Source organism: Oreochromis niloticus, linkage group LG17, assembly GCF_001858045.2.
Source record: "Oreochromis niloticus isolate F11D_XX linkage group LG17, O_niloticus_UMD_NMBU, whole genome shotgun sequence".
Classification (NCBI taxonomy): Eukaryota; Metazoa; Chordata; class Actinopteri; order Cichliformes; family Cichlidae; genus Oreochromis; species Oreochromis niloticus.
The window spans coordinates 18,655,489-18,670,451 of record NC_031981.2 but is presented as its reverse complement, the minus strand read 5'-3'; the positions used below and the strand labels follow the sequence as shown (position 1 = coordinate 18,670,451).

Here is a 14,963-nt window from a genome sequence, read left to right as displayed (position 1 = left end):
CCCAGTATCGTGTCTCTGCTCTGATTTATCTCCTTTATTAGAACCAAGTCCTGTGTCACCCTACCTGTGTCGGGGGTTTAAATGACAACTATGGTTCCTGTTTGGAAGCAGGAGAGGAAAACAAGTTTTTCTCTGCCTCCATCATGATTCGATGATTATTCAACAAAACACTACTTATCTAAGGGCAAATTTGGCAGCTGGTGTGCCTTCATAAACCTAAACAGTTTCAGTTGACAGTGATCATGACTGTGATTAAAGATGCCTGTCGAACCTGTGCAGTCAATCAAATGACTTCCTGTTCTGTTCAGACGGTTTTTATTTAATAAAAACAAAAACAAAACAAAAGCAATCCCCCCGTCTCCATTTCCATTTAGTTTTGTTTTTTTCCCTCTCGAGCTTTCTCTGTTTTTAATTCTCCTCTTTTCCCCCCCTCCCCTTTTGCAACACTCCAGGGTCACCATCTGCATGGCAACACTCGCAGCGTGACACTTCCATAACCCAGGAGGAGGAAAAGAAGCACAGAGTGTGGACCTCTCTCTTTCTCTCTCTTTTTCTATTCATAGGCCACCCGTAATTCATTAGCTCTCCCTCTCATCCTCTCTATATTTTCTCTCTGCAGTGTGACCGATGCAGGCTTCTGAAAGCTTGTTCGGATATTTTCTGGAATGAAGCTGCTGACAGTCAATTTTTTTTTTTGCACTGCTATACAGCATGTTTTAAATTTAACCTTTCTCCATACTAAACCTCATTCATAAAAGGAGGGTTTTTTGTGGGTTTTTTTATGTGGGGCAATAGAAATTTCCCTTTGGGAACACTAAAGCACACTGCATTTCATCCGCCATGTTAACCAATATGTAATCATTCTGCTGTCATCTGCCACGTTTATTGGTTTATCATTAACTTTTAAAGTTAATTTTTCAAAATAAATGCCAAAGTAAATTGAGAACATATCCATCTACAAGACGAATAATGATTTCCTTTACAGATAGCCTCTGGTGTTGCGCAGTTTCAGTCTGACCTATTGGCGTGACCCCTGCAAACCAAACTCGCACTATACTCGGTCAGTTTTGTTTTTGGCCTCTGGTTATGCGTTGTCTCTATTTTTTTACTTTTTCTTTTTTTTTTTTTTTGCTTTGCTTCGCTTCAAGCATCCATCAGTCACACACACAAAGAGATTATCTCCTTTTTTCCTGATTTCCACCAGGCAGAGTGCCAATGTTTTTCTTTCCTTCACTGACTCTCACCTCTCAGCCCTCCTCCTCCTATTTTCCTCCCTCCCTCCCGCTCTCCTCTTCCAGCTTAGCTTTTCTTTTTGGTTGCGAGGAAAAGCTGTTTATTTATTCAGACAAGATCTATTTTCCCCCCTCACCCCCCCCCATCCTCCAGTCTTTCTCTCGTTTTCCTTTCACTCCCTGATCACCTTCCTCTTTTCCCCCTGGTTATGTACTTGTAGAGTATCACTGTGAGGGGGAGAAGGGGGGAGAAAAAAAGGGAGAGTGGGTGAACTCTGCCGTGGAGGTGGAAGAGAAATTTTTTAAAAGAGAATAAAAAAAGGATGTAAAAAGGAAAGGTGGAGGAGGGAGTGTGCTCTGTACTTCCTGTGTCTCTTAAGCCATACGGAATAAAGACAGTTGTGTGTCAGTGGAGGAAACACTCACACTGGTTTAAAGCTTCTTTATGGGCCCAGCCGCGGTGCACATGGCAGCAGTACCTTTGAGAATAAGACTATAACAAAGTACAGCAGTAAAATACAGCCAGAGGGAATGATTAGTGTATGTGTGCACGAGAGAGAGAGAGAGAGAGAGAGAGAGAGTTGGTAACAGAAGGAGAGAAAGAAAGAAAGACATGAAGAAAGAAAGCCATGCTCCAGGTGGTGCATTATTAAACAGATTTGTCACTTAGGGCCAGTGGTGTTAAGTGTGTTTGTGTGTGTGTGTGTGTGTGTGTGTGTGTGTGGGCGTGCATGTCCGAGACAAATGTATAGGTTGCAAAGAGCAGTTAAAGATATAAACATGTATGGACTTAAAAACATGCAAATTTATCTTTTAAAAGGAAAAAAAATAGAGTAAAAACGAAAAAGAAAAACGGTGGACAGACAAAAAAATAATCAAAGAAAAAGAAACGGACAGAAATGAAAGAAAAAGAAAGAAAAGCAACAAAAAAAGAAAAAAACAGGAACGAAGAAAAGAAACGGCTTTGAATTTGTTCGACATTTTTGATTTACACATGCATGTTACCTCATACTCAGTGATTATACGGTGACTTTACGAACACACACACACACACACACACACACACACACAAACACTCAGGAGAACATTACACTGATTTAAATCACCTTCTTCCTGACAAAACCCAAGCCTCCTCTTTGCCAAGGCTTCACCCTAAAATTTAAGCAGTTATGCGACTGTGTTAAAAATGCGTGTCCCCACAACATGAGTAACACAAGTACAAACACACACAGTCATGTGAGGTGTGTGTTACAGTTGCGTTTTAAATCCCTGCGGCTGCTGTTGACTAAGCTGATCTTTGTTGCGGGGGGGAAAAAGGAAAAAGAAGCAGCTACTGCATATGCCGTGACAGGCAACAACACTTGTTTTAGTCAAAAATAACATTAAAGAGACAGACAATGTCCTCTGTGTGTGTGTGTGTGTGTGTGTGTGTGTGTGCGTGTGTTGGTGTGTGTGTGTGTGCCATCTGTAAGCCTGCGGTAGGTAATCTTACTTTTGGAAGAAATCAAACAAAACGAATGCTGAAGCCGACAACAACTGCAAAGGACAGGACGGGAACAGAGAGTCCGTGCAAACACACACACACACACGCACACACAAAGGACACACACTGTAGCCTGTGAGCACGCTGTTCAAAAGGCTGCGAATGATGCAGGGTTGCAACTGAAATATAAACTTCTAAAAGGCCAAAAAAAAGTGCTCAGGTTTTCGACTTTGATGGCAGGAGGAGGCGCGGGAACGACTCCCGAACGCTTTGATATGCAGCACATTGTAAAATTTGTGCATTTTATCCCTCCGTCTCCTCTGATACTCGTACACAGAAATTGTACTTTAACAACAAATGCGCTGAAACTTCACATTCGTACACATTTATCCTCTAAACATTTCAGGATTTTACTGCCGAACCTAATGAAATCTATTATTACTTCTAGTATAACTAACAGCTAAATCTATAAAATTTGTAATATAATACTCTCTGTATGCAAATCAGTTAAACTATCACTGTCAAATACATTCTAAATAGAGAAAAACAGAGTATTTATCTCTGATGGGTAGCACGGTATCTTAATACATTATAGTTAAGGAGCAGTGAGATCTGCGCTAATGCAAATCCCATATTGTGAAAAGCCGTATGTTTAAAATATCCCTTCATATCAGAGATGGAAGAGAATTACTGATATCCAACTTTTTATAAAATGCAGTCTTCTCCATAACAAACACCTGCCCTGGAGGAGTCTTGCCTCCTCGTTCCATCGTTATTCCCTCCTCTCTTTCCTAATTTCTAGGCTCTCCTGCTCCTCTGTAGCTTTTCTAGTCCTCTTCTCTCCCTCTGTCATCTTCCCTCTGTCTCTTTTGTGTTTTGTGACGCACTCTTTTTGCTCAGCTATATAATTATCTCTTGCTGATTCCAGGGGCTGGTTCGGAGAAACTCAGCCCTCCCTTTCATTCTCCTTCAGCCCGCCCCGTACGCCTCCGTCACTCAGACGCTGAGTGCTGTATTGTTCTTCTCCGCTACAAAGGCTTGACAGACAGCTGTGAGACACAGAGAGTGGATTCTGAGTCTGCCCCGCATCCCACCGACCCTCCCTTCTGCTGCCATCACTTCCATTTAAACTTGTCACTTTTCCTTGTATCAGTGTGATGGTTGGAGTGCATCGTTTGGCACGCGCACACACACGAATTAGAAAAAAGCCTAGACAGCAGTATTTACTGAGCGAACACATGGTGCATTTTAAACAAATGGTGACTAAACTTTTTTATTATTTTTTTAAATTTGCCCTCTCTCATTAATATCACTCATCCCGCATCTGACTTCCATCCCTCCTTCAAATCGAACAAGCCCCAGCGCCACCTGAGAAGCTGCAGTGCTCGCCGGAACCTTTCGAGGTCTTTCCTCTGAGCTGATCTTTGTCAGAAGCCGAGGAGAACGCCTTGAAGACAGCTTGTTAGGATTCCACATGGGCGAATCCGTGTCATTATTCAACATGCATCAAATGCAACCGTAAACACTGGGGTTTGGGGAGCAAATCAGAGCAGAAGCCTCCCTCGTCTCAATGGAAAAATTTCAAAGACGATTAAATAAGCCAACAAATGCAGCGATGGAAAGATAGGGAGGGAGATGGCTGGAAGGAGTTCAGCCCGATTTTGTATTTTGATTCAGATTCCAACATCAGCAAATTAGCTGTGTACGACTCTCACGATGAAGTGATGCCTGCCTCGATGAGCATAATGACTTCGGTGTCCCGTGACAAGCTTTTTTCCACCACAAAAAAGGATGAAATTCTGAGGTAAACGCTGGAAAACTTGCTCGAATTTAAAAGATAAAGCTGCGTCCTATCTGCTGCTCCGGTCTGGAAATATCAGAGGGCGCCTTTTCCCAGAAAAAACGGTTTTCGCTCTAACCCTTCAGTTAAAACCAGTGTAATCCTGAACGGTGGAAAGGTCCAGCGTCCAGATAAAGCAGCAATACACACTCTCTCATGCCGCACTCACACACACTATCAGAGGGGATTTAAAGATTCAAGCAGTGGTCTTGGTAATTAGGCGGATGGATTTGCGCCTCTCCTCGCAGTCCGGCGGGATATAAAGCGACACATAATGCAAGCGGACAAACTCTTTAAGTGGATTAATTAAAACCAACACTGCGGGGTCAAAGGTCAAGCCCCCTTTCTCTGTCGACCTCCCGTACTCTCGCCTCCCAGCCTCCCTCGGAGCGCACTCGGACTGCAGGACCTGCATACGGATTTAAATGAGTGGATGAAAACGGTCCCCGATGAGACGGAGCAGTGAAGGAATGATGGTGGAGTTCTCTCGGTTTATTTTCGGTTTGAGACTTTAACATGAAGACTCGTTTTCATATTCGTGCTGAATACACATACTCGCTTCGCAACTTAACCTCTAGTTTGGCTTATTTATCTTTAACTTCCCGTCTCTGAATATGCAGCAATATTTCATCCGCGTGGTAATAGAATAAAAACCTGAACTCCCCACTTTCCCCTCCCTAATTGAATATGGAGCACACCTCGTCTTTGACATGCGTGCGCGCGTGTGTGTGTGTGTGTGTGTGTGTGTGTGTGTGTGTGTGTGTGGTAGCTGGATGCAATCAGATGGAATTAATATGCATGCTGTTTCTCATTATGGAATAACTCAACTACACTTCAGATATGTGACGTGCACTGTGAGAGGCACGGGCTGATTTTCCAACATCCATCCGTGATGCTCAAGCAGGAACATAGCTGTGTCTGTGTGTGTGTGTGTCTTCTGTCTTATAGACAGCAGAATGACTGAATTCAGAAGAGCAGACACGCCCTGCTGATGATCGCACGCGTGAACACACATTTGTCACTTGCATTAACTTCATATTGCATTTAAACTAAAATCAGACTCGGCAGCAGCCGCATTAATCAGCCAATTCTGCTAATATGCATATGATGCTGCTTAATTGTGTTTCAGCGGTGAGATCTTTCTCATGTGTTTGGCTAGTTTGCTGTAACAAAATCTTTGAAATGACATTTATTGTTTTGGTTTTTGTTATTTGGCTTCATAAATCTTAACCGGGGATCGCTCAGACAGAAATTGGGGTTTTAGCCACGTGCTAAATTTTTAGGAAATGACATCCAAGTAAGCGCTCCTCATCGCTTCCCTTTGTTTCACGCAAATCACACACACACGTGCCGTCTTCACACTGCTGTGGTTACGGTATGAAGCGTGTGTGTCTGAGCGTGACGGAGGTGAGTCTCATTAGGGAGAAAACAGCGGCGAGAACGCTGCCGAGGCGCTTCATTATGGTAGACGATTGAGAAGTGCTTGTTTGTGTGTGTGTGTGTGTGCGCGTGCGTGAAGGACTGGCGGATGTAACTGTGCGTGTGTATGTATGACTGTGACCCCGAGAGAGTGTGAGCGTCGGGCCCGGCGATAAGCTGGTCTTTATTAAGATGCATCGTCTTTAGAGAGAGGGACAGCTGCTCTTGCCTCTAATCTGGAAGAACAAAGGTTTAATAAAGAGAGAAGACAAGAGCCAGAGGGGAGGTAAATACTCCCGTCTCTTCTTGCTGTCCTTCCTCACACCATTTCCCTCTGCCTGCCTTTTCCTCGTTTCTCTTATACCGACTGATCGAACTCCAGCTAAACTAAACCGGTGCAGAGATTACTGTGCAAAAGTTCGCCCATTTGAATCCCAAAACTTTCACCTTCTCGCTGACCTTTGGCTTCCCACCTGTTGAGCCAAAATGGCTGCTATGAGGCCAATAAGCCAAGCAGCGGCTAAAACGAGCTAAAAGCGTTTTATTTTTTTATGCTGCGAGGAGAAGTGAACAGACCGAGAGGAGAGGAAGAGCACGTCCACAGAGAAAGTGTCTGCTGTGGCTATTTCTGAGCGAGTGTGAGTCTGTGTGCGCTGGGTCAACTGCATGCCCTATTTCTCAGCCTGAATGGTCATCACCGCCTGTTTGGAAATGACATCACTTGCCCCCCCCCCCTCCCAGTCCATCAGCAGTTCACCGAAATGTGCCTGCTCTACATTGCTCCGCTCATTTTCTATTTTGGATTTGTGGATTATGGTGGTGGGATGGAAGAGGTGGTGGGGGTGAGGGGATAAAAAAAAATGATAAAAGAGAGGAGATGCAGCATTAAAAGAATAATTTGAGGGTCCTGAGGGTTCTGTCTCCTCTCCCAGTCTCTAAAATAGAATCTGCGATAGTCCCGGCTGCTACCTCCGACTCTGTCGAGGGAATAATGACTTATTTATCAAATGGCTGAAATATTCAGGGACAAGGCCTTTTAAATTTCAGCATTTAAATTCATAGGCTTTTTCTGCTGAGATGCTTAATGACAGTGAATGTATTCAGAGTGATTTGCAGGTCCGAGACAGAGCCTAGTGTCCTGCCTATGAGCCTAATAGGTGTTTGACAGAAAAGGGGAGAGAGTGTTCCGTTTAACGGCAAGGGAAGCCAGGGGAAGTTTAACCTTTGACCTCACGTGAGGCTCAGCGAATCAAGTGTGTATCGTGGAACGCCTTCCGTGCCAAGAAGTAAACGGGCTGTGTTGTTGAAAACATGTTTTGCAGCAGTAGAGATAAAATTTAATGTTCTCTAAAGCGCGCTGGAGCAGGCAGGCAATCAGCCATGAGTAAATGTTTCAAGATAAATTCCTGGAGGGGTATACTCTTTTTTTTCTGGCAAAGCGCGAGACTCCTCAGCGTTCGGAGGGACCACATCAGCAAGGGGGGGGCGAGGGAGGGGGTGATAAATGGGTGTTATTCTTACTTCTAGTCTGAAATGGAGGAAAGTTTGGGGATGACGGCTGGTGATGAAACGCCGCGCGGGGCAGCAGCGGAGGTTAATGAGATGTACGTGGACACACGGCAGCTCGTGCGCGTCAGCCTCATGACAGAGCGCAGCAGAGGAGGAAGAGGAGCTCAGAAAGTGGCAAGAGCGCCGTAGTCGCGGCACATTAAAGCCAAACGGCGCAAAGCGTGCGTAATTACGCACCGCAGCGCCACTGCCATGGTGAGAAGGCGGCGACCTCCCGCCTGCGCTGCGTCCCACCCTCATTCTCTCCAGAAAAAAAGAAAAAGAAAAGCAAAGACAGACACACACCGCGCTCCTGTCTCCGTTTCCCCTCTCTGCTAGCGGACTGTCGAGGCTGTGGAGAAACTGGCCGGGCGCTTACCTTAACACGTTCCAGCTTTTCAGAGGGTCCAGGTCTGAAATTATAGAAACCATGGTCGACTGGCTGGGCAGCACCGGGAGAGGGAGGGGGTGCGGCAGAAAAAGATCGAAAGAAAAAGCGGCGCAAAGGCTGTAAACTCCGTCAGCGAATGACAGCGATTGCTCGGATGCAACCCGTCCTGGTTGTTCAGTGGGTGATGAGCGCTGTCACAGCTCTCCCTCTCTCTCTCTCTCGTTCTCGCTCTCTCTTTCTCTCTCTCTCTCTCTCCGCCCCCTCCTGTACAAAGCCTGCGCTCTGCAGACGCGTCTCCCGAGCTTCCTCGGTTCCTCTCTTACAGGCAGGCGGGCTTCTGCTGGAAATGCTGGAGATGTACAGCAGAGGAGGGTAAATCCTACCTGAGAAACTCATTTATTCATTTTCATCTTCAAACAGTACACAAGGACAAGCTGGAGTTTATACACCTCATTTTCACTGTCAAGTGTTCTCACTGAAAACTACTTTTTTGGTGTTAAACCTCCGAGGATGGATTTTATATCGATGGGAACGACGTGTTCAATTTTAGTTGTTTGAGTTTTTATGAGGCAAATATGAGAGAAATGACCTGCTGTTTACACTGAGAACCAGTTAGATTCTCAAAAGAAAAGAAAAGAAAAAGCAAAGAAAACACTTTATGCAAGAATTAAATATCATAGTTTGCCTGGATATTCCTGCTATAACTGCACGGGACACTTATCAAACCTGAAATTATAGAAAGGCCGTTAAATTATTAAATTTGTCAATTTTTACTTGATCATTTTTAATGTTAGAGAAACAACACGCGGTTTGATGCATTATCCATAGAGAATTGTTGGGTGAAATGTTGCAATGAAGTATTCAACACAAGCCTGCAAAGCATGGCTGCGATGATCTCTGCACACTCCCGTCAGCACCGACTTCCTGTCTGACACCACCACATCCTGTTGATAACTGCTTTTTTTTCTCTACCCCTCCCCTCCACTTGACATGGCAGCAGATGCGTCATCTATGGCAAAGACTGACAAGGCAATGGCCAAGTCCCACCTCTTCTGGGCTCCTATCTGTTTGCTCATTGGGGGGGAGCGAGAAAAAAAAACAGATGAGACCTGATGGAACAAAAAAAAAGAAAAAAGACGAGACATAAGTGTTGCAGATAATGGTCTGGGACAACAGAACAGAGTGAGACTGAAAGTCTGCAAAAACTACTGTAACTCCTGCACAAGCTGTTTGTTTTCTTCAGGGTCATGATATTAGTCACACAACAGTCATTTTGACAGGAAACTGCGACCATTTAATTTTAGATTGTTTAAAAAAAACTTTTGAATGAGACATTTCTTTCAGTTTAATAAGCTTTAAAAAAAAAACAACCTTTTAGTTGTCCAACAAACTGTTTAAACCTTCTGTAATCAGATGGGATCCATCATCTAAAGTTGAAGCCCCTTCACCCCCCAAGTTCCTAAAATTGAGGTTGCAAGGTTTCCCGTCGTAATAATGAGCTAGGAGGTAATTTCCAGAGCACAAAAGCTAATTCACGTGGAAGCAAAGAATTGAAGCTTAGAGTCGAGTACATTGTAGGTAAGACATAACAGTAATGCAATGCTACAGCCCGGCGCTCTCAGCATCAGCAGCCATACTGCACTGGCTTTAAATAGACTCAATTGGACATCTGCTTCACAGAGGAAGAAGAGGAGGAGGATGGAGAGAGCTGACAGCATCGCGCTCCTCTTCCTCTGTCTCTATTTCTGTCGCGTGCTCATATAGAAACTGATGCTCGCACACACCAGGCACAGCATAGTTCTCCATTTCTGCATGGAAATCATGTCGGCAAGCACCATATTTACCAGAGTGGCCGTTGGTGTCGGTGTCAATGCCTGCATAACAATGACAGTTGGATTTAAATAATTTAATTTACAATTCTTTAAAGCTTTTTTCAAATGTTTCTGGTGATGGCATGATAGCCAAGCGGTTTGGGTGCATGGGCCTTGAGCAGCAGGCCTGCCTTAGTCTCCTACTTTGCCCGTCAGTTTCCTGTTTCTCTCTCTGTCAGCTTTTGCTATCAAGTCAAAGCCGGAAATGCCAAAAAGAAAAAAGGCAACTTTGACTTTTTCATTTATTTTTCACATTTTTTCTTTCTAAAACTTTAAAACAAAACAAAAAAACCTTATGTCTGTGTGTTTCTAAAATATCAACAAAGGTAAGCAATGTTGGTGGCACTACTCTTAATACAATTGATTGATTTGTGAACTTCATTATGACCGATGAAAGCCATTATTTTCAGGGATAAGCTCCAAAATCACCAAAAATATCTCACAATTTCTTTCATTTTTATTTCTTTCAGCTTTGTTTTGATAAAATACAATTACTGTTACAAAAAATTGAATTTGTGATCATTAAAATAAATGTTTCACTTTCAAACAATTCAGTTCTGCCTGGGTGACTTTAGTCAAAAGAGGGTTATCATTTCCAGCTGCTGTGATTTAAGTTTAATGAAACTAATCAGCCCCATAATGTACAAGTTACATTTTTAAAATACCAGATTTTCTCCTGTTATTTTGTTGAAAAACATGGCAGAGATTATACTAATCCTCCACCAATAACACAATTTCCCCATTAATACTGGTCTTATTTTGTGGCTATGTGATGTTGTTGGTTAATAATCACAACTTAAAAAGAATGTGGGACATTGATAATGGCGCCGCGGCAAAGCCAATTCCAGCAATCCTGGTTTAAGCGGCAAAAGTACTTTGATTAAAGTTAATTGTTTTCAAGAAATTCAGGTAAATCAAATTTCAGTAGGAAAAAAACTGAGAAAAGCCTGCAAGCTATTTCAGGTCGACAACTTGTGTTGCATTAACATGCCTTAGGCCTCGCTGACTTAGGCCTAGAGACTGATTGGAAACCCCCTGGCAACCTTTAGTTGCTAGACAAAAATGTGTATTCCCTGACCAGCTGAAAAGTGGTTACTTGAAGCTGTTGCTCCTGTCGCTGGGTGAAATTGGTTGCAAAGATGGTCCATCTATCCATCCATGTTCTTCTGCTTAATTGTGGCCGGAGCTTAACCAGAGAAGTCCAGACCTCCCTCTCCCAAGCCACCTCCTCCAGCTTTTCCAAGGGAACACCGAGCTGTTCCCAAACCAACTGAGAGATATAATCTCTCCAGCATGTCCTGGGCCTGACCCGGGGCCTCCTCCCGGTGGGACATGCCCAGAACACCTCACCCAGGAGGCGCTCAGGAGCCATTCTTGTCAAACACTCGCACCACCTCAACTGACTCCTTTCAATGTGGAGGAGTAGCGGCTCTACTCTGAGCTCCTCCCAGATAGCTGAGCTCCCCACCCTCTCTCTATGGCCAAGGCACCACCCAGAGCTCATGACCATGAGTGAGGATAAGAACATATACTGACCGGTAAATCGAGAGGTTTGCTTTTACGTTCAGCTCTCTCTTTACCACAATGGACTGGTATAGCATCACCATCACTGGTGCTGCAGCACCAATCCACCTGTTGATCTCTCACTCCCCTCTCCCTACATTCATGAACAAAACCCTCAGATACTTAAACCCCTCCACTTGGGCAGCGACTCCTCCCTGACCCGGAGTGGGCATGCCACCCTCCATGGCCTCAGACATGGAGGTGCTGATTCTTATTCTCGCTTACTGGGGTTTTCACTCATTACTCCACAATCTATGAATATTAATGCTGTGGAGAGTGACAAAGAAGTAATCAGTTCAAATGTGAGTGTTCTGCTTGAACTAAAACTGCATAAAACTAAAGCCTCTTTAGTCGGAGGCTTTAGTTTTATGCGATCGTGGCTCAAGAGTTGTGAGTTCGCCTTATAATCGGAAGGTTGCCGGTTCGAGCCCCGGCTTGGACAGTCTCGGTCGTTGTGTCCTTGGGCAAGACACTTCACCCGTTGCCTACTGGTGGTGGTCAGAGGGCCCGGTGGCACCAGTGTCCGGCAGCCTCGCCTCTGTCAGTGCGCCCCAGGGTGGCTGTAGCTACAACGTAGCTTGCCATCACCAGTGTGTGACTGTGTGCGAATGGGTGGATGACTGGATGTGTGAAGCGCTTTGGGGTCCTTAGGGACTAAGTAAAGTGCTATACAAATACAGGCCATTTAGTCCCTATGCTATAACTAAAGACTGGTATGCCCGTTCTGTTTGAGTTTTCCTGTTGTCTGTCAGGTGTAGGCACTACAAACCAATATACCTGGGTTGAAAAAGATCACAGTTTGGGGTTCAACAGAGAACCTTTATTCTGATAATAAAAGTAACATCTACCCTCCGCTCTATGTAGACTCTGTGACTATGGAAACCTTTTCATTATGCTACTGTATGCCTGCTAGCGTCATCTCTTCTACCCTCTTCTATAATGAAATATCTTCTAATTTTTTACATGCACTCGATGGAGATGAGGACCGATGAGTAAGAAGTCTTCTGGAGGAGCTTAGAAAGAAAACACATCTTGTGTAGAAGACTTATCAAGGTGTGATGGATACACAGTTAACTCTCACAGTGTGTACAGGGATGAACAGAATACATAGAAGAGCACAGGTACATGGTGAGGTGATATGAGCAGTGTGTCAGCACAAGGATCCTGTACAGCTCATTTAAAAGTATTAATTTGGAAAAAAAATGCATTTAAAAAGCGGCTTTTGTTATTTATACTGTATAACAGCAGGTTTGTGGTTTGCCACTGCACAGGTAATAATGCAAGCAAACAAACAGCATAATTTATCATGACCAATACCGCTGTTCTGTACATGAACTGTAAAATTGAATATAATACATTTTTTTTTATTTTTGACAGAAGGATAGCAGCAACAGTGAAAGGGAAGGTTTACAAGATGGTAGTGAGACCTGCTGGAGGCTGAGCTGGAGCTGAAGGTGTTATGGTTTTTACTGGGAGTGAGCAGGATGGACAGGATTAGAAATGAGTACATCAGAGGGACAGCTCAGGCTCAGGGTTTTAGGGACAAAGGCTGAGATGGTTTGGACATTCACAGAAGAGGGAGCGTGGATATGCTGAAGATGAAGCTGCCAGTTGGGAGGAAAAGAGGAAGACCACGGAGAAGATTCATGGATGTAGTGAAGAAGGATATGCAGAGGATTGGTGTGGCAGAAGAGGATGCTGAGGATAAGAAGAAGAATCGATTTGAATATCTAAATTAAAACGAATGAAAGCTTCATGTAGTTCGTAGGCCTGTAACAGAAGATGTTCTTCTGACATTTGTAGCAGTCAGTTTTAAAGGTGATACAGCTGCGCAGCATATGATAAGTAACTGACGCTGCTTAAGGCTCACGGAGGTAAGCATTTATCATTAGGCTGAGGCTTACATCTGTCTCTCACATCCTTACTGGCAGGCGCTAGCAACGGAGGGAAGCTATGAGACATGTCAGCATAATGAAAAGGACCCCGGGTCACATAACTTATCCTTTGCTCTCATCATAATTACTATCACCAGTAGTAGGCACTCTAACAGTGAAGCTCTTGGATGTACTGGGCTGCAGGCACACGCATCCTGTAGACTTATTCTTTTTTTTAATATCATAACAGCCTCCTCACCACGGCAAAACAGGTGAGTCAGGAAAGTGTGAGAAAGGTGCAGCAGCACAGCACAAACCAGGATTCACACTCATGTACCGCAGCTCTGTGAACAAGGTATGCAAATGATTACAATCAGCTGCCTGTGTGTGAAAAGACACCCCGCACTGTCATCGCCCGTTTGAACTCACTGATCCCATTATTCAGAAAGGGATAGAGAAAAAACAAACCTGCGGACTCTTACTGGCACACACGCGCAGTCAGGTATTTACACACATGTTTTCAATACTACAAAACCACATGTTCGCAGACAGAGCCAAAACAATATCAGTGTGATAAACACATTGTATTTCACCGAGCTTCTTTATTTTACAAAAAAACAACAACAACAAAAAAAACGGGCAGATTTTTGGACAAGCCTTAGGGTTTATGTCATCATGCATATGTGATGTGCATTTCAAACCTAAACAAAGTGAGTGTATCTTAAAGCCACCCACTGAATACAGATTCACATTTTACCTCAATCCACTTAAAAAAAAGATGAGAGGAGAAGAGAGAAAAAATAAGCAGCAGAGAGGATGTGGATGAAATAAGTATAGGGGGATTATTTCATAAACGACAGAATTTTCTTTTCTGTGTAAGTCATTTGATCCTGTCAAATATGCCTAAAGCCATACGCCCACGTGCTCATTGTCTGAAAAATGCTTCGTTTATGAGAACACCCCCCCCCCTTCAAACAATGAGTGGAGCGCTTGGCTGCTCGGCTCCGCATCAGCCACGGCGTTCAGAGAAACCAGGAGAAGGCAAATGAGATTTAAATCGGGGGACGCAAAGTGGCACACACACACGCCCAGGAGAACGGCCCAGTGAGCCTGTTTGTTTGTTTGTCCCACGCTGCAATCAGTGTTCTAAATTGCAGTAGGCCTACGTGTGCTGTGTTTACATCCAGGATAGCGAGCATAGATGCAGAACAAACAGACTGGCTCCTTTTCTTCCATCTGGACCCTTTCTATCTCTAACATCATCTCAACTAATCTCCATTTAAATGCTGCACTTTACACACACACTCACCGGGACTTTAATTTATTTATTTTTTACGCTTCCCGTGCACCGTATGTGTTATTCCAGCACAGTCTCGTGTTTGGAGTGATAAATGCAATCCATTTGTTTGTGCACATGGATACAAACCACCTTTTTTCCACTGCAGTCAGCATGAGTTGAAATGAATGTAACTCAGTTAGAGGCACACTTTGTGTTTGTGCAACTAACTGTTCAAAACTGTCTGAAAGGGCTACAAAAATGGAGCTTTCTGATATTGCATTTTAACAGGAACCACGCTCTGCTACTAAATATAAACGAGCAAGCTGTGTGAAACTAAACAAACAGGAAGTAAAATAAAACTTTGTTTTTGTTGTTGATCCAAAGATCCTATGGCTTATACCACCGCCTACTCCATCTTCAAGTGGATGTAGCATTTGTAACCGGAAGCGCTACAATCCATATT

The 14,963-nt window shown here is 43.9% G+C and overlaps 1 protein-coding gene across 1 annotated transcript in view; it reads right to left on the bottom strand.

The window, feature by feature from the left end:
* celf2 (cugbp, Elav-like family member 2) overlaps window positions 1–9,000 on the bottom strand; it is a 236,708-nt gene extending 227,708 nt beyond the window's left edge. The window contains exon 1 of the mRNA XM_025899580.1: window positions 7,902–9,000. Within this exon, the coding sequence (XP_025755365.1) occupies window positions 7,902–7,954 (53 nt within the window). The 5' untranslated portion in view covers window positions 7,955–9,000. The remainder of the gene's footprint in view (window positions 1–7,901) is intronic.
* Between the last annotated feature and the right edge of the window lie 5,963 nt (window positions 9,001–14,963).